This window comes from Penicillium pulvis (assembly GCF_028828015.1).
Source record: "Penicillium pulvis strain IBT 33274 chromosome Unknown scaffold_8_segment0_segment0, whole genome shotgun sequence".
Lineage (NCBI taxonomy): Eukaryota > Fungi > Ascomycota > Eurotiomycetes > Eurotiales > Aspergillaceae > Penicillium > Penicillium pulvis.
The window spans coordinates 4595351-4613262 of NW_026643080.1; the positions used below are offsets into that span (position 1 = coordinate 4595351).

The 17912-nt window shown below is 49.5% G+C and overlaps 9 protein-coding genes across 9 annotated transcripts; 3 read left to right on the plus strand and 6 right to left on the minus strand.

Annotated features, from left to right (window-relative positions):
• Positions 1–798: 798 nt before the first annotated feature.
• N7503_011144 (translocon subunit SEC61) lies at positions 799–2952 on the minus strand. Its single transcript, XM_057070690.1, has 5 exons — positions 2704–2952; positions 2514–2614; positions 2277–2444; positions 1132–2207; positions 799–1078 (listed from the first exon to the last, which is right to left on the minus strand). The coding sequence occupies exons 1-5, from the start codon at positions 2711–2713 to the stop codon at positions 997–999; spliced, it is 1437 nt and encodes a 478-aa protein (XP_056917301.1). The 5' UTR covers positions 2714–2952; the 3' UTR covers positions 799–996.
• Positions 2953–3423: 471 nt separating this feature from the next.
• Positions 3424–4779, minus strand: N7503_011145 (uncharacterized protein; the record flags this gene model as incomplete). The annotated part of the gene is made up of 1 exon (XM_057070691.1): positions 3424–4779. The coding sequence occupies one exon, from the start codon at positions 4777–4779 to the stop codon at positions 3424–3426; it is 1356 nt and encodes a 451-aa protein (XP_056917302.1).
• A 553-nt stretch (positions 4780–5332) lies between these two features.
• On the plus strand, positions 5333–6393 carry N7503_011146 (putative cyclin; the record flags this gene model as incomplete). The annotated part of the gene is made up of 2 exons (XM_057070692.1): positions 5333–5584; positions 5656–6393. 2 exons carry the CDS (start codon positions 5333–5335, stop codon positions 6298–6300), a joined length of 897 nt encoding a protein of 298 aa, XP_056917303.1. The 3' UTR covers positions 6301–6393.
• Positions 6394–6706: 313 nt separating this feature from the next.
• On the plus strand, positions 6707–7835 carry N7503_011147 (ATG3/ATG10 family protein; the record flags this gene model as incomplete). The annotated part of the gene is made up of 2 exons (XM_057070693.1): positions 6707–7245; positions 7298–7835. 2 exons carry the CDS (start codon positions 6707–6709, stop codon positions 7833–7835), a joined length of 1077 nt encoding a protein of 358 aa, XP_056917304.1.
• Positions 7836–8741: 906 nt separating this feature from the next.
• Positions 8742–9586, minus strand: N7503_011148 (putative cell wall protein; the record flags this gene model as incomplete). Its single annotated transcript, XM_057070694.1, has 2 exons — positions 8742–9431; positions 9500–9586. 2 exons carry the CDS (start codon positions 9584–9586, stop codon positions 8742–8744), a joined length of 777 nt encoding a protein of 258 aa, XP_056917305.1.
• A 1134-nt stretch (positions 9587–10720) lies between these two features.
• N7503_011149 (uncharacterized protein) lies at positions 10721–11989 on the minus strand (the record flags this gene model as incomplete). The annotated part of the gene is made up of 1 exon (XM_057070695.1): positions 10721–11989. One exon carries the CDS (start codon positions 11987–11989, stop codon positions 10721–10723), a length of 1269 nt encoding a protein of 422 aa, XP_056917306.1.
• Positions 11990–13070: 1081 nt separating this feature from the next.
• On the minus strand, positions 13071–13583 carry N7503_011150 (DUF1993 domain-containing protein; the record flags this gene model as incomplete). Its single annotated transcript, XM_057070696.1, has 1 exon — positions 13071–13583. One exon carries the CDS (start codon positions 13581–13583, stop codon positions 13071–13073), a length of 513 nt encoding a protein of 170 aa, XP_056917307.1.
• A 1093-nt stretch (positions 13584–14676) lies between these two features.
• N7503_011151 (RTA1 domain-containing protein) lies at positions 14677–15727 on the minus strand (the record flags this gene model as incomplete). Its single annotated transcript, XM_057070697.1, has 4 exons — positions 14677–15119; positions 15182–15407; positions 15486–15508; positions 15565–15727. 4 exons carry the CDS (start codon positions 15725–15727, stop codon positions 14677–14679), a joined length of 855 nt encoding a protein of 284 aa, XP_056917308.1.
• Positions 15728–16222: 495 nt separating this feature from the next.
• On the plus strand, positions 16223–17067 carry N7503_011152 (Zn(II)2Cys6 transcription factor domain-containing protein; the record flags this gene model as incomplete). The annotated part of the gene is made up of 2 exons (XM_057070698.1): positions 16223–16297; positions 16357–17067. Coding segments are annotated over 2 exons (786 nt in total), but the record flags the coding sequence as incomplete, so codon positions are not given.
• Positions 17068–17912: the final 845 nt, after the last annotated feature.

A 17912-nucleotide genomic window follows, 5' to 3' on the forward strand; every position in this document is an offset into this window, starting at 1 on the left:
GCTCAGGATTGACTGGGAATAGCCCGTATCTTTGAGAGTGAGTCAATAATAGATTTTGGCGTCGACGAGGTCTTAAAGCGTCGGACCTAGACACTGCATTTGCCTAACTTCCAACCAGCCACAAGAACGGCAACTTCTCAGTTGCGCCCCTTGGTCCTCTGGGCAGTCATATAAGGTCAGTAACGGAAGGGAGATTACTTCATCAAGTCGTGGTGGTTTGCTAGGGGGAATGAGGGGGGAGGAAATGGAAGACAAGCGAAACAGTAATGGGAAGAAGGGAAAGAAAACGATTTCAAAGTAGGGCATTTTTTCATGAAAATAGTGGTAAAAGTGACTTTTGTGGACAACACCTCAGACCATGGATGGTTCAGGTCAGCAGCAAGGCCCAAGCTATTGACGCATGTCAACCATAAGTTGACTATTGCCTCACAGTGTGTAAGATGATTGAACTAAACACACATCGGGAAGCCCTTAGAAGCAATGCAAAGTCACTGGAAAGAACTGCGAGCACGAGTTGGTTTTTGGTGTATAAAATTACAACGTTATGTGTATGCATTGACAAGACTGTACTGATATGAGGGCATTGTGTCCATTGGGCAATCCACCCCCAAAGTATACGCAATTTAATGTTCAAGACACGTCACTTGGTTAGATTTTTGATTGATAAAATATGGTTACAGTCCCTAAATAGGGCGCTTCCGACTGTTGGCGGCATGATCCACAAGCCTGGTATCTTCCTCTTTGGCCTCGTATAAAAGCTAGACGCTCGTATGCAGAGTCCAATGTAGATTGGACGATATCCGCCACCGGGTATCCCAGTCTGGCCTTGCCTAAGAGAAGGCTACCAGCCTCATAATGACTGCCAATTCATCTCTCCAAAGTATAAAAAACATGACGATTAAAAAGAGGGCAAAAAATGATCAGAAATCTGCAAGACTACAAGTGCAGCCTTTTATCAATACTGTTCATGAAGAAGAAATCCAGCAGTCTGTTCATTTAGCTGCCGGGGACGAGGCCCTTGAGGCCAGCGCCAATGTCACCCTCGCGGGCAGCAATCTCGAAGTAACCGTAAATGATGCTAAAAATCGCGTTAGTTATGATTCAAATCAATTGAGGATAGATGCAGCTTACGTCACAGCCAGGAGGATACCAGTTCCGCTGCCAAGGGCACCGAGAAGGTCAGAGGCAACGGAAAGGGCACCAATGCAAGCACCACCGAAGGCGGCGGCGGTGGGAATAACACGCTTGAGCTCCTTGTACATGGACTGCTCACGGTGGCCGGACATGACAAGACCCTGGTCCTTGAGCTGCTTGGCGACATCACGGGGAGCGGAGCCAGAGACCTCAATCCAGGTCTTGGAGAAGAGGGCACAGGCAACCAGCATGAAGGTGATGTAGACAGCGGTGTGAATGGGGTCGAGGAGAGCCTCAGTGAAGTTCAGAGGAGGCGACATGTAGTAAGCAATACCCGAGGCGGCGTAGAGCTGGGCAGAGCCCTCGCGGGGCTCCCAGACACCGAGAAGCTGAACGAGCAGGTTGTCCGAGAAGCGAGAGTACAGCATCTGACTGATCAGGAAGATGTTGGAGCACAGAGCGGACTGGAGCATAATGGGCATGTTCGAGGTGTAGAAGAGGCGAACGGGGTAAGAACCGCGCATACCACGCTGGCGCGAGGACTTGACGGGGATCTCAACACGGAAGCCCTGCAGGTAGATGACAGCGGCGAAGACCAGGAGGGTGGCCAGCAGGTTCATCACGTTGGGCAAGTTCTGGCGGTAGAAGGCCTCGTACAGGGCGCGCTGCTTGTCGGGCCAGGTCAGGAGGAGGTGGAACAGGGCGATAATGGCACCCTCGAACTCAGGGCCACGACCGGTGTTAATGGTGGTGGGGGAGAAAGCCTTCCAGACGATGGACTCGCAGATGTTGGTGGCAATGAAGAGGGAGATACCACTGCCGAGACCGTAGCCCTTCTGGAGGAGCTCATCCAGCAGAATGACAACCAGACCAGCAACAACCAGCTGGACAATCAGGAGAACACAGATACCGGCACCGAGGTCACTGGGCTGGCCGTAGAGACCAGTCAGGACGTAAACACAGGCCTGGCCGAAGGAAAGGATGATAGCGAAGAGCTTCTGGGCGGTCTGGTAGAGCTCGCGGTCGGTCTTGAGGTCAAGGTTGACGTCAATGAGGTGGGTACCAGCAAGGAGCTAGGAGAGCGAAGTTGGTCAGCTCGATTTGTTCGCCGCGTTATGTCAATTGCTTTGTTCATCGCATACCTGGAAGACCATGCCGGAGGAGATGATAGGAGTAATACCCAGCTCCATAAGAGTACCACGGTTACTGGCCAGCATCATACGCAGCCAGTACAGGGGGTCCGAGGTGTCGGAGGACACGATACCGTAAAGGGGCATCTGGCTCATGACCAAGAAGATCAGGAGAGTCAACTAATATCGCATCGTCATTAGAATGAAGTTCGTTTCATCGCAACAAAGAGCGATTGGGAGGCCACATACACCTGTCCACATCAACTTCTGGTTGAAGGGCACCTTGGTCTCAGGAGCTGCCACCTCCGGGAGGAGGGGCGTAAAGGGCTTGATCAAGTCAAGGAAGCGAACTGTTATCCATAATCAGTATATGTGAGTCCATTGGAGATGATCGGAGGAGGTTGATGGCGATCGCGTGGTGGGTATGGGGCGAACTCACGGCCGCTCATGGTGACTGTCTTCCTCCCAATCCGTCTAAAAAGAAATAGAAGAAGCTGGGATTGTCAACCAGCAGAAGGAATGGAAAGGAAGTTGATTAAAAAGAAAAGGAAAAGGGGATGGGGAAAGGAGGGAAGGTCGAGGAGGGAGATGGGGGAAGAAGAGGAGGGAAGTCGTTCGCTGGCCACTTTTTCGCTTCGCGCTAATTAAGGCCACTTGGTCTCGCCGCAAACACCGCACCAAACACTATCAGAGCTATGACTCGACACCAACGGATACGAGTAGTTGACGGATTGTCAATTTGATATAGGTTAGTATATTTAATATATCCTATTTGCCTACTTGTTCATTTCCCTCTATATAATGACAGCATCCGTATGGTATGTGTGTACCCCAGTGTCGAAGCCCCCGAGCTTATCCCCACACTATACCGGATCGGTGCAGGGTCTATCCAGCATCTTCTACAACACGAGTGGTTCTTCCTTATCTAAACCATGGATCCAGCTGCTAGGTATTGGATAACCGAGTTAGATCGCATTATGTGATCTTCCAATATCGAATAGATCATCACTTTCTATATTTGGTATCTAAACATCATAGATTGGACAAAAATAAAACGCGCCCCGCTGCTCTATATAGACGCCAGGTCTTTCTGAGAGTGTTGAGAGCTGCCCAAGTATAGTCATAAATATCCGTATGAAAACAATCTTTCGTTTCCAATCTAAGGTCCAACAAGGCCAAGACAATCATCGATCACCAGCTCTAACTCGCCAACTCGAGTTTTGAGGCCGCGATTCTCATCTTTCAGCACACCCATAACGCTCCAGGCTTCATGGGACGGGATTCCGAAACAGATATCGCATTGATTCTGGTTGGAGTTACCCACGAACGAGCTTCCCAGGCGCGTAGAAGCGAATCCCTTTAGAACTCGATCGTATGCGGATGAAGCTTTTGGTGTGGGTGTATTCGTAGCTGCAACAAGATTCTTTTGGATGGTTGGCATTGGTGTCGGTGTGGACAGAGCGACCTGAGATATATTGGGCGACGGTGCGGTGAGTGTAGATGTTGGTGACTCAACACCTTCCCGATGAGAGAAGACACTGTCCGCCACGCTCTCGTCTCCAGACTCGAAGCCGGAGTCGCTTGCAAAGGTTCCGTGGCTGGTACGTTTGCCACCGCGGTGGGGGGTTTGTAGTACCAGCGACGGGATGTCATCATCGGGAGCAATCGCGCGCACAGTATGGCTGCGACTACGGTTCTCCTCTTGCTGCCGCAGACGCCTTTCCTGCTCGAGCTCTTCAGCCATGGCCTGCATGGCTTTCTCTTGGCTTGACACTTTGGCGGCCATGCCGTCTAGCTGGACCTTCAAGTGATCCACCCGCGCCCGGGTCTCTTCCAGTTCCTCTTGTTTCTCGCTCCTGTCTGCCATGGCTTGATGCATGATAAATGTTCTTTGTTTATATGCCTCCTGCATGCGTTGCAGTACATTTGTGGCCTGTTCACGAAGCATATCAAGGGCTTCGTCGTCGCTGGCATCGGAGATAGGCAAAGAAAGGGCTGCGGCAATATCGAGGTTAAGAAACTCGTCATCTGCCGGCTGTGGGGGGTTGGGCTTTTGTTCCTCCTGTCGGCGGAGCCCAAAGAAGTTGAATCGACCCGTTGCTGGGACCGAACCCTTTCGAGTATGCGTCATAGCCGTTAGACGCGGGGACCCCATGGCAGGCCTTTCCATTTCGCCGTCAGGGCGCATTTTGATTCCCAAATCGACTGGTTCCGACTTGCCTTGGAACCAATCTGACAGAACACGAGCTCGTGCTTCGAACTTCTTTTTGGGAAAGGTACCGCTCCACGAGGGGGTTGATCGGTTTGTCTGGTCTTCGTTGGATGAATCGATGGCCTCTTCGAAAATAGGGGGACGTGCAATATATTCTGTGTTTGCCCGACGATGTGATGGCAAGCTGTGAAATCGGTTCTTGGGAGGGATCACAGGGATTGCGGGTGAGGAGGCAACGATCTCGTGCCCCTGCGAGGCATCGGAATGTAGGGCAGCGGTGGGGAGGGAGAGATCGGAGGACATGATGACGAGGGGAGTAGAGCCGGCGAGATTCGAATCAGGGTCGACAGGGTCGAATCAGGGTGTGTGGCGCGGCTGGTGTGTGACCTCAAAGGGGTGGGGATTAATGCAGATGTGTTGTTTAGGTTGTTTTTAGCGGCGGAGGAAGTAGGAATGGGGAATTCACGAAACAAAGACTAGACGGATAATAAGGGTTGAGGTCTGGATCTTAGGAAAGCACAGATGTTTCACAGCATGAGATTTGATCAGGAAAAAGTACCAAAGGAAATTTGTTTGGGCTTTGAAACCAATAATTGAAGAGGCTGGGAAGTATGAAATAGCGGTGGCTGAAAGCTTTCCACACCCGAGGATCCAGAGGGTCCACAGGAATCTTCTTCGATTATTCTGGATTCGAGCTGAATATCTGATCCACAGTGACGGAATGCAATAAAAGAAGAGAAGAAGCCAATTTCGACTGTGTATACATGATACGGCAGAAACTTTATTCTTGACGACCTCGTCGCTCCCCCACGTTCCCCGTTTTCCGTTTCTCCGATCCCAGCAAATCTGCGACATCATGGCGGCCAACGGTCTAAAGCAGCTCTCTAATGCTCTCGCCACCCTCGATCAGCTCTCTAATTCCTCCTCGTCAATCGATGGCGTACCTTCCGATCTTGAAACGTCGATCCGCTGTGCTGGGGCCCAGCTCACGCAGGCTGCTGGCGTGCTACTTGGTCTGTCGCAAGACATCATCGCTCAGGCGATCGTGATTTTCACACGTTTCTGGCTGGGAGCAGATGGAGGAAGCTTACGTATCTACTCGGCCAAGGTACGCAAGCTGCAAATCGCGATTTTGCCTTACATCGTCCCTCTAACGTTTCTTTTTTCTTCTCGAACTAGGATGTATCAGCAGCCTCACTCTACCTGACAGCCAAGCTCTCATTCCTTCCGACCTCCCCGCGCTCCGTTTTAAACGTTTATACCCTCCTTCTCTCGCAAGATGCCTCGCCACTGTGGTTCGTGAACCCGCGTGGGGCACCCGCACAGCCTCCTGCTCCAGAGACATACGTCCTCTCTGAGGGTGGATACCAAGCCGCCAGGCTGACACTTTTACGCATTGAGTCGATCATCCTACGAGCTCTCGGTTTCGATACACATGTCGCTCTTCCCCACGCCATTGCCCTTACCTATCTGCAAACATTGGGCGCGACAAGACCTGGCGTCGCACGCCGCGTCGTGGAGCACCTCAACGCCGCACTCCTGTCTCCCCAACTTCTCTATGTAACACACCAACCGAATGCGCTCGCCGTCGCAGCTATTTATCTCGCAGCACGCGAGGAGGGAGTCAAACTGGTAGATGCTAATTGGTGGGAGGTCTTTGATGTCGATCGTGAAGAGCTCGGGTTTCTAGTTGTGGCCATGAGGAGCTTGGAAGGTTTCGTGCGGAAAGAAACAGAGCAGTGGAAGGGCAAGAAGATTCCTCTGGTGGTAGATGATCTTGAATCGGAGATTGAGCGGCGCCGAATGATGGATGAAGGCGAGTGAACTGGAAGGATACACGGACTAGTACACTTGTCGGGACAAATTTGTCCCATAAGGAGCTTGCTTATACCTTTGGTCAAGGGCCCTGGATTTTCCCCGGTGGGGATTTTCATATAAAGAGACCCATCAAATCTGGCTCACCGAAGCCAGATAGCTCAAAGGCATCTGAGATCTTTCGCATGGTCACTTGAGTGAACAGCTTGGGAAAAGGATACTGAAAAGAAGAGAATCATCAGTTGCCTAGACACAAATCAGGTGAGAGCAGGGAGATATTTGATTTGAGGTTGGGATTATGTGATAGCGATGAGCTCACGCGGGGCCGATCATGTGCTCCACCGCTTATCAGAGTTGTCGCTCCCCACCTCATAAACTCCCCCTCTACAACTCTTAGCATAGACCACCAAATACAATGAATATCCTACATTCAACACTATCAACCTGGCGGGATCGTCTAGCCCCAGTTTCCCGAACGTCTACCTTTCGTGCTTCGGGCCAAATCACTCCAGAGGAGTTCGTTCTTGCCGGCGACTACCTTGTCTACAAGTTCCCCACATGGTCTTGGGGTGATGCCTCCAGCCCAGCAAAACGTGTCTCCTACCTCCCCGCTGGAAAGCAGTTTCTCGTTACACGTGGAGTACCATGTGAGCGTCGACTGAACGACAACTTTGCCGGTGACGCAGGCCACGAAGACGAGATCGTGAGGGATATGCTCTCTGGTGCAGGCGAGGAGGGCCCAGCGGGCGACGACGGCGATGATGGGTGGCTCCGAACCGGAGGAGGCCCCGACCGGAATCAACAGGAGGCTAGGATCCGAGATGTGCGGACGGTTGACGAGTCTGGGAACTTGGGAGAGCAAGAGGATGAGGAGGAGATTCCCGATATGGAGGATGACGATGACGACGAGGAGGCGATTATTCGCGAGCCGGCGGGACAGTCTGGAACAACGCAGTAAGTATCATCCTTATTGTCTATACGTAACCTGTGCTTACCTTCTGCTTAGATCCATGCGTACCTATACTCTATACATCACCTATTCTAACTTCTATCGCACACCCCGCCTCTACCTATCTGGATACCTATCCCCCTCTGAACCACTTCCACCTCACTTGATGATGGAGGACATCGTCGGGGACTACAAGGATAAAACAGTGACTCTGGAGGACTTCCCTTGGTTCGAAGGCAGTGTGAAAATGGCCACCGTGCACCCATGTCGTCATGCCTCAGTGATGAAGACACTACTTGACCGCGCCGACGCAGCACTCAAGCGCCGACGCGACAAGCTGAAGCAAACGCAATCCCCTGAAGAGGCGAACCGCATTCTACACGGAAGTGGAGACGGTCTGGAAGGTCTGGTGGATGATACGAAGGGCATGTCTCTCGGCGAGAACCAACAGGCTGGCGGTGATGAGTGGGAGGTTCTTCAGCATGATGAAGAAGAGCAAGTTGCTATCCGAGTGGATCAGTACCTGGTCGTGTTCCTCAAATTCATTGCTAGCGTTACACCGGGCATTGAGCATGACTTTACGATGGGGGTATAATAATTCCCAGTTAGATGGGCTCAGGCGGACCGTGGGCCTCCCCTTTCGCGCTCAGGCCTTGTCCCAGTAAATTGATTGACTTATGATCTGCAATGGGCGGGGGATCGGCTCCCTCCTGACTCTTTGGTGATATACATGACACGATATGAATTTTGGCGTTCATTTGCTGCAGGTACTATGAACTAATTTGCTTTAACTTCCAAGTTCTCTTTTGCTACATATCATATCAATAGCGCCATGAGCTATCTATCGAAGGAAAAGATGAAAACCTGATTACTTCCAAGGGTTTTTTTATCGATTCTTGTGTGACGATATCCATGGTACTGTATTCTGTGGTTCATTGGAGTTTCTTTTTAAGATGACAGATCATATGGTCTAATGACCCTACATCCCTAGCTTCGAAATCAGACCGGGAGATCGTCGTCTCCACAATTTAGATTAACATGCAAGCCACTATGGCACGAAATTACCCAGTTACAACGCACTACTGAATACCCGAGTAAAAAATCACAATGGAATTTTGTTTGAAAAGCATCGTATTCATATATAGTATTACCAACGAAATCCATCAAATGTAAGTAGTAAATAGTACGGAAGGTGCAAAGCACGCCCGGACTCCTAACAACCCAACCGAATCAACATAAATGCAACAACATCAGATAAAAAGTCAAAAGTCACAAGACCCTCATGAGTAGTAGATACAGGTATCTGGAGGGATTCACCAATCAAAAGGGCGAATCAATAAGTAAATGAGGAAGAGTAGACATGGAAAAGAAGAGTCACAGAAACAAAAGAGAAAACATCCGTCGAGAAGTCACAAGACGGATACAGATACAAGTCATCCGGCACGGCGGGCTGTCCAAACAAGAAAGATACAGCTTTTTGATCACGAGATTCAATCTCCATCTAGTAGAAGATACCAGCCATGATAGGGAGAGCGAGGGCCAGAAGGGAGCTCGGGGTCATGGAGGATCCGGCGTTGTAGACTGGCATAGAAGAGGGTGTAGCCGAGGGAGCAGGGCGCTGGATCAGAGGAGTCGAGCGAATGGGAGCCATGGGAGGAGGTACGTAGGCGGGAACAGTGGTGATGGTGGGCATGTCCATGGGAGTGGTGTAGGTCGGGGGGATGTACATCGGGACATAAGTGGAGGTGGAGGTGGTAGTGGGCTCAGGAATGGGAACGACGACAGGCTCAGTGGTGGGCTCAGTGGTGGGCTCAGTGGTGGGCTCGGGAACGGGAACAACAACAGGCTCAGTGGTGGGCTCAGTGATGGGAACGACAACAGGCTCAGTGGTGGGCTCAGGCACAGGCACAGCGACAGGCTCGGGGCAAGGGTAAGCGTCGTGCTGCTCGTGGGCTCCAGCACCGTAGATCGCATTGGGGCCACCGGGGATGCCAACATCGTAGCCAGCGCCGGCATCCTTCTCGGAGCTCACTCCTGGGCCACAGGGACCATGCTTCTCGCTGTGGACACCAGCTCCGAAGGCAACGTTAGGTCCGCCGGGGATGCCGACGTCGTACCCAGCACCAGCATCCTTCTCAGTGTTGCCAGTGGCGGGAGTTTCACCAGCGCCGCCAAGAAGGGGCAGGCCATTCTATATTGTGATTAGTTTGGATTCATTGTTGGATATACAAGGCTGAGCCATGTGGTTCGGACACTAACCAGCTGGGGAGCGGAGAGAACGGTAGCGGGGCCAACGGCCAGGAAAAGGCACAGAGCGGCGGAGAAGTTGAAAGTAGTGGAAGGCATTGTTGCGGAGTATTAAAGAACAAGTGAAGAACTTAAAGAGTGTGTTGGTGAGAGTAGCAAAGATTGATCTTGATGAAAGATGAAAAGAGTGATTGAGGAGCTGGCTCCGAGAGATGTAAGAGAGAAGCGAAAGAGTGGCTGTTCGAGGAACTGTTGTTGTGGATGATGGAAAAAGAGGTTGTGGACCGAAATCCATGGCCGTTATATAGTTTCTGAAGACAGTATCCGAGGGGTGTCGTGGGGTGAGCCAAGGGCTAGTCAGGTACCAGGCTGCTGCAAGGCCACGTCTAGCCCTTGGTGGCTTTTCGTTAGGAAAGCCACAAGGACTGATCGGCAAGGTACCAAATTAAAGAGAGACATGAGTTGCCAAAGATAGAGACATGCTGTGTGAGAGATGTCAAGTTGGGTCCGGGGGTTCATGCAAGTAGGACTAGTGTGATTTGTGTGCATGGCCTTATCAGGGGCATTGACCATGGGGCATGCAGTTCGCCTCCTGCTCTAGCAGATGAAGCTTATGCACCAGCCCGGGCCCGTTCATCCGAGAGCTGTCGTAGTCTCAGCCTGGATGGGATGGTCGAGGGATCCTCTGGGCAACACGTGGGGCTTGGGGTCGAAGGTTGCAAACCCCATGCAAGGGACAGATACAGGGGTGCACTTTCACTTCTCCTGCATAAGGCACTTTTTTAAGGAATAGCGTCGATTGGTTAGTGGGCTACTCCAGGTTGACACATCTGACACATCAGACGCAAGGAAAGTCCAATATCAAAGAGCTCAGGAGTCATCATGCGGGCTTCAAATTTGACCGAGGCAAGCCTGGACCCTTCTGCCAGAAAGAGCCTGATATGGCCCTGGCAACATGAGAGACAAAATAGCACAATTTAGGATCAAAACAAGTTCTGCATTGTATCGTATGCGGGATATAAGGATATCTCATGAAGTCGTAAAGCATCGCCATTGACAGAAACCAAGACCGTCGCAACATCATAACATATGAGGGAATATGCCAATGCAAACAAAAAAAAAAAAAAAAACGAATAAGAAAAAAGTAGATAGCAGAAGTAGATATTTCACAACACGCCAACATGACCTCGACATATCATAAACCATCGATCACTAGTGACAAATTCAATTTCTTTAAAATTTACCGCAGTTCGATCTTCCAAAGGCTGTGCCAAAGTTAGTGGAATTTTTGAACTTGAATTCTGGTTCCTGTTCACCCTGACCCTGACTAGGCTTCTCATGTTCAGTCTCGTTGGGCTCGGCCGTTTCCTCTGAGCTACCAAGGATCCGCCTAGCTTGGTCCAGGAGTTTCTGATCAAGCTCATTCAGGAAGCTATTGTCATGCTCTTCATCGTTGGTCAGACCAAGCGGCCCCTTCAGGGCAGGATCTTCAGGCAGATCGGGGAAATAGGACTCCGCATTCTCTGTCGGCAGGCCGATCTCCGTATGCACAGGTGCCAGAGGGGCTTCCTCTTGACATTGAGCCTCGGGAGCAGGAGTAGCATCTTGGGTGGATCGACGACTCCCATCGGCCTCGATTATCACCATCGGGGTATGTCCTGCGTCCCGAACGAGATTCTCATTGGGTGGGCCGAGTTCTGACAGCTTCAACTTGAGACTGTTTCGGTGTTCCATGTCGGGCCTTGCAGGGTCCGAAGAGGCAGGAGAGGATGTGGTCAGGGGTGATGGCGATGGTGGAGTGATCACCCGGGCTACGACCCCAGGCGGCAAGCCAGTTGACTTGAGGGTAATCCCATCTAGCCTGCTGTCAAGCTTCTCGATCGGCACCGGGACGCTTACGATTACTCCGGGCGCGTCTGCAGCCCGTGCCTGGGGAGAAAGGGCTGCGTCTAGTGACGGGGGTTTATTGTCACTCCCCTCGTTGATCGTCGACAGGTGGAGACTCTCTGGGGTCTCTTCGTTGAGGAAGACCCTTGTTGGTCGCCCTCCTGGGCTTGTTCCTTCCCACACCTGAGCTGAGTGCAAAAAGGTATCACGGGATCCTTGAAGTTGTGGTGCCCCGAAAAGCACACCGGCAGAACGAGGTACTGCTGTGTTTGAGTGTGCTCTTGGAGACTTCACCGATTCTAACTCTGCAATCCTAGCCTTCAACAGCGACCGCTCTGTCTCCCACAATCGCCTTTCCTGCGCAAAAAGCTCCCTCTCCGCTTGAAAATTCGCCCGTTGCTTCTCAAGAAGCTCGCGTGATTGGTCGATATATGAAGTATCCAGGACTGGGAAGTTCCGTCCGTATACCGGTGTTTGGACGTATCTGGAATTCGCCGAGGGATTACTGCCGGAGACCGATTGAGCTCGGCGGAGCGGTGTTGACGTTGGCGAAAACCGGACTTCTTTGTAGACAGAGCCGTGGCCTTCGGGTAAATTGGCCGCTGGGGGTTTCATATTGATGGAGGGACACATCTCTCACCCACAGCACTGGAGTCTTAATTTGGAATCGGATGATTCTAATGAGCGATCGGAGCTTGGGGGTGTGGTGAAGGAGGGGGCTGTGGATCCTGTTCGAGGATACAGTTGCACGCGGATTAAAGGAGGGAATGCCAGCACATGTGGAGCTTTCAGTAGCCGAGTAATTTGCTAGCTATTTCTGTAAAGAATGGGTCCAAATCACGGTTAGTGGAGTTCAGGTTATTCGCAGCTGTCTCGAAGCTGTGGGGTGGGTATACGGGGAGGGCGGTCAATAAGCACCTGCCTTATCCACCATTTAAACGTTGCCAGGTGAGCTCATGCGAGATTCCTGAAGCAGAGCTGGCGAGCACTGTAAAATAACATGGACGGGATCGTGTAGCTGGAATCCCTGACCACTTGTTCCTCAACAGCTGGCAGTCCTAGTTGTCATGCACAAGGTGCAGAAGGTTGGGCAGTAGTTCTTCTCCCGGAGTCCTGATGTGGGAGGAAGAACGTTATGAACCAGCAACAAAATATGGGCCTTGTGGAACCGACGATATCCGATCGTAATTTCCAGGCCGTTTTACGTTTGCAGGATATAGGATGAGCACAGGATCAGAATCCAAGTTTCAAGGTTCTTCATCTGACTGCGAATGACGTCAAAGGGGATTTTGAATGTGACCCCGTAAACCCCCGCGTTTTAGGTCAGGTACCTCGGTCACGTATCACGACTTCCACGGTTGCAGAAAGTATGTAGCCCCAACAGTAGCTGTAAAGGTCTCTCTAATTCATAATATTAACCTTGGAAGTTGCGCACGTGGACCTCGAAGCTTGAATAAGTGTTATCTCTATGATAGCGGCGGAGCCAGAATATATATTCTGCTGCATTCTTGGCATAATCCCCACACCTTACTTGAAGCGCTCTATAAAACAACTTCCTACTAGACACCTCATTGTACGGAAGGAAACACTCATGCTGGTCAATTGAAGCAAAAATAAACCAGAAATACAACATGTTTTGGGGCTGCTAGTTCTATAAAAGAAAAAAAAGATATGAGAACCAAAACCCAATCACTATCTAAGCAGTCGGCGCTTTGACGAAGCTAGTGAGATAGTCCACCTTCTCCAGCGGCACTCCCTCCTTTCTCATGATGCCATAGGCGGTGGTAAGATGGAAGTAAATATTGGGCAAAAGGATAGAAGTGCAGTGGTAAGCAGCAGTGTGCTCGCCAAGGTCTGTAGGACCCATCTTCACGGGACCCAACTTGTCACCGTTGCTGTTGACAACATCCTTATCGGCTGTAGAGAGGGACTTTTGCAATGCCTCAAGGCGCTCCTTGGCCTCAGTGTATGTGGTAATGTTGTTCTCGACGGACGCAGCCTCCCGACCGGTCAATTTGGCCAGCATCATTTCGGTGAGCCAGAGGACAACGAAAATCTGGAAGGTGAAGGGCTTCATGGTGGGGTGGAGAGAAGCAGTGAGGATGGCGTCGGCATTGGATTGTTTCTCGGCCAGTTCGACGAGGTGGATCAAGGAGGCAATGGCACCCTTGGCCTGGACAATGGATCCGTCGTAGAGAGTGTAGGGCATGATGGCGGTGGATGAATAGGATTCAAGATGATTGAAGTGGTCTGGATGAGTTGATTGAGGGATTATGTGGGTGATCGAAGCTGGTTTATATGTTCAATACTACGGCTCTTCCAAACAAGCGGAATGTCCGAGACTCCGAGAAACACCATGTGCAGCACCCATTGGATGTATCCATTGTGGGGAATTCTACCCGTAGAAAGTCGTCGAAGTTCAATTATTAATCCTGAAAGATGCGGTGTGGGCGGTGTTTGAAATATTGAAGCTTATGCTCATGCCATCTGATATTTTATTCTGGGTTTAGGTGGGGTTTAGCAGGGATCAATTCAGTCTAAAAACTAGTCGCATATTGCAAGAGCTTGTCTAATAGGCTGACGTGAGAGTATCAGTGCACTTGGAAATGCTGAGCCGGAGTGACGGAGATTGGGCTGCTATCCACGAACATCTCAAATTTCGATCAGAATTCAATTTGCATAAAACGCTTGGAACGTAATAGGAACTCTCAAATCTAGTACTTGTCATATTCAAACAACAATATGTCGGGTTGAGTTTGGAAGAAGATACTCATTTGCGGAGTTGCGGAGTTGCGGAGTTGGACGGGTTTACTTCTACATCATCTGCACGATGACCCCAACCACCCCAGAACGACGCGTTGACGTGCTGACGTGCCAGAAACAGAAACAACTCCGCTAATCACAGCTGAATTTTCAAGATCGAAAATCGTGAGCTTTGTAATTGAACACCCTTACTAGTCGCATTCAGAGTAGCGCAGTATTCAAGATTCAGAATAACATTGAGTACATATCCAGGAATCTACTTTCTCACGTTACTCTGTAGACTAGGCTGGAATTTGAAGAGGAGGAATGATATGATACCCACTGAGCTACCTTTTCTTACTCACGTCATGGCTCTCTAATAAAGCGTTAATTCATATATTGACTCTGATCAAGAGAGGTTTGAGATAATTTTTTTTTCTGAATTACAAGTACTGCGCGATTTCAAATATGGTTAGTGAGGGTGTTGAACTAATCTTGTGGTGTTCAATTATCGTGCTCCATCTTGAAACCTTGGAATCCTGAGTAGTCTAGTACTTGTACTAAATACAATCCTTCTCTTCTGTTTCAGCCAACATCTCCATATCAGTGGAATCACGCTCGCTCGGAAGATACGGGATCATCTCCGAGGGGTGAACCCAGTTAAAGATGACACTGGTAATCAAAATCATCACAGCATCAAAAACATACGACATCCACTCATACTTCGCAATAGGCCCCTCCGTGCTTCCGGTAAACTCAGTAAATTCAACAAGGCGAAAAACGGACCGAACAAAGATCAAAGCACCGCTAGCGTACGAGGCCATGACATGCCTTTTCCATGGCACTGTATATAATGTTGCAGAGCCCATTTTTACCAGCCGGACATGGAAGATAATGATGGTGATCAGAAAGAGACCGAAAAAAAGGATTTGGATCACAACGCCGATCTCCATGATTTTTGGGCCAGAGGAGGCGGTGGATGTGTTGGCGAGCATGCCGGCGCCTGTGTTGTGAAGAATATGATATCAGAGAAACAATTCGGAGCAAGAAGGTCCTGCAACATACCTCCAAACTGCACCACGAAAGATATAATATCTCCGCAAACAAATATTTTGGTGAGCCATGTTCGTCGGATGATAGTGTAGTTTTCGCCGTTCGTTACAAGGATTATTCGACCAAATTCCATGTAGATACTGGCAGCCAAGAGGGCCGGGGCTACCAGGATGAGAATATATTGAATCAACATTGGCGCGATTTTATAGTCGGGGTATTGGGTAGATGAATATGCTCTCTATTATGCAAAGGCTTGTTAGCTTTGAGCGAGTTGATTGGAGAAAAGCCTTGGAATATGCGATGATGTTTGACTTACTGCTATATAACCAGCGGACTCAACTATGGTACAGCTCTAGTCAGTATTCAGAAACCACTTGCCAACGAATCAGACTTACATATAAGTCCTATTAGGAATGGAATGAAGAACCAGGTCTTGGTGCGGAATAGTTGAAATCCGTGAGCAGCCATGGTAATAAAGAAGATAATGGCGAAAGCAATGGCAGCTCCCTCGGAGGGCACAAAGTCATATTGATGAATATACTTTACTAGTACTGTCATTTTGAATGTGATTGAAACCGACTTTTATCAAGGTGGATGAATTGAATCCTGGAACGATTGATTTGTGGCCATAGTAACTATATAGTCACGGAGCCCATTGAGACAAGAAGTTTGACTTTGTTTTCTCCTGAAATCAACACAGCCCAGTTCCAACTAGATGAATCTAACTCTCGGCCTAGAATTAGGAATGTGGTTGATCTATAGACCCAAGGCCGGCACCCAATCAGAGCGGCCCGTATAGCGTATAAGGGAAAAAACGGGCTATATGTAGATTACGTGTTCTCCACCGATCTATCATATAGGCGAGAACTGCATCAAAAGCGGTTAGCGACTCAGTGGATCCCGGGGTTAACGGAGTGTAATATCCGTGAGTGGATCCAAAAGATCTTAGAGTACGTATTCACCGTATATTTTCGTACATCGCCCTTTCTCATTCGTCTAAATCTTTCGTCAGTGTATATATTGCATGCATAAAATCCTTCTGTGGATCGAGCTATCGCGATGGTGACTCGTCGGAGTCATAAAAAATCGAGGAACGGATGCATACGATGTAAAGAGCGACATATCAAGGTGCGATTGTCACGAGCCATTTCCCCACAGTCTTTCAGCCTTCCTAATACTCTACGTAGTGTGATGAAGGTCTCCCCAAATGTACTTCGTGTGCAGACCGTGAATTACACTGCGAGTACGTTACTATCAGAGCCGAGGGCAGGCAGCGCACTGTGCCTTCGGTGGGACCGAGCCCGGAAACCACTACTTCTCTCGCACTCAGCGATTCTGATGGAAATGGCATGTTCCTCAATAAACGACTAGTAGAGGCGAAGTTGCTGCACCAATACTACACTAGCACATGCAAGTCAATTGGAAAAGATGAGCACAGCCAAAAAGTCTGGCAGACCACCCTACCCGACCTGGCCACCAGCAATGAACCTGTCTTGGACAGTATACTGGCATTTGCGGCCCTGCATCTAGCTTATCTAGAACCAAATAGACGACTGTCCTGGATAAGGCTTGCACTGGAGTACAGCAAGGAAGCATATGCGGGGTTTGCGAAACTCATTAGTCGGCTTTCGCCTTCGACAGCACCATCAGCTTTTGCATGCTCGGTCCTTATTGCCCTGTCTGCCATGGCCCAGCATGGCGCGCTTGGCATCAAAATTGGTCCAACATACCTCTCGGAGGCTCTACGACTGAAAAAGCTTATGCACGGTTGTGTTGTATTCCACAATGCTATCCACCAATTTGGAGTTCAAGAGCGGATTTTGCATCACACCCTCGGGAATAAAGAGAACAAACATCAATATGAAGACGCAATGCTCGCAATGAAGCGGTACGATTAAAGACTAACTGACAAATGAATCTGGCCTTTGAGTTGCTAACCGCACCCTCTTGGCGTAGGGTCTCCTCTCTCATATTGACTCGCCTGGGAGAGATAGATGACGCGCTTCGTGGACCACACCATAAGATCTATACAGAAACGCTTTGGTCTCTCGTTGAAAACGTCCGAGAGATATATCATGTGAGGCAGATACTCTTTTGGCTGATGAAATTACCAGATCCCATCGTTGATCTCTTAAATATGGGGGATCTCACTGCTCGACTGATCTTTCTTCCATATGCCATAGGATTGAAGTTCTTTAAGGATACTTGGTTTGTCGGCAATATCGGGGATCTTTTATGCCGAGAACTTATCGATCCTAGGGAATCTGTCCCTCCGCAATGGGCGGATATAGTTGAATCAATAAGGAACGAATTCATGTAATGAGTTACTGGCATTTGACCAGAGCTTCTCTCTCGATTCCTCTGGCCCCAATTATCCATCTAGATACTCGATGGCTTGACCAATCCCTTTTTAGCTTTATTTGTGTTCCAAGATTATAGGCAACAGCTTTTAGAGGATTTTCCAATACATCCTATTTTTGCGGTATAGCTCATATTCAGCGGGCCATGGCTAATAGATGTTCATTGCATACTAATACCTAAACACATGGCTTTAGCTTATCTCAATTTACACGTTAATGAGATAAAATTCCGTCCCAAATGACTTCAGCAAAGGGTCTAAGCTCTTGCTCAGGCATCATGAGATCCGTCTCTTATGCCTGGCGGAAAGAGGAGTAAGGCTTTTTATTAATTCGTAGGCTGAGCTGTGTGATTTTCGCAGCTATTCCATTCTGATACGATATTC

Coding starts and splice junctions, on each gene's coding strand:
- N7503_011144 (XM_057070690.1), bottom strand. Junction 2,445..2,513: donor AGAAGTTGATGTGGACAGGT/GTATGTGGCCTC, acceptor ATGCGATATTAG/TTGACTCTCCTGATCTTCTT. Junction 1,079..1,131: donor GGTATCCTCCTGGCTGTGAC/GTAAGCTGCATC, acceptor CGCGATTTTTAG/CATCATTTACGGTTACTTCG.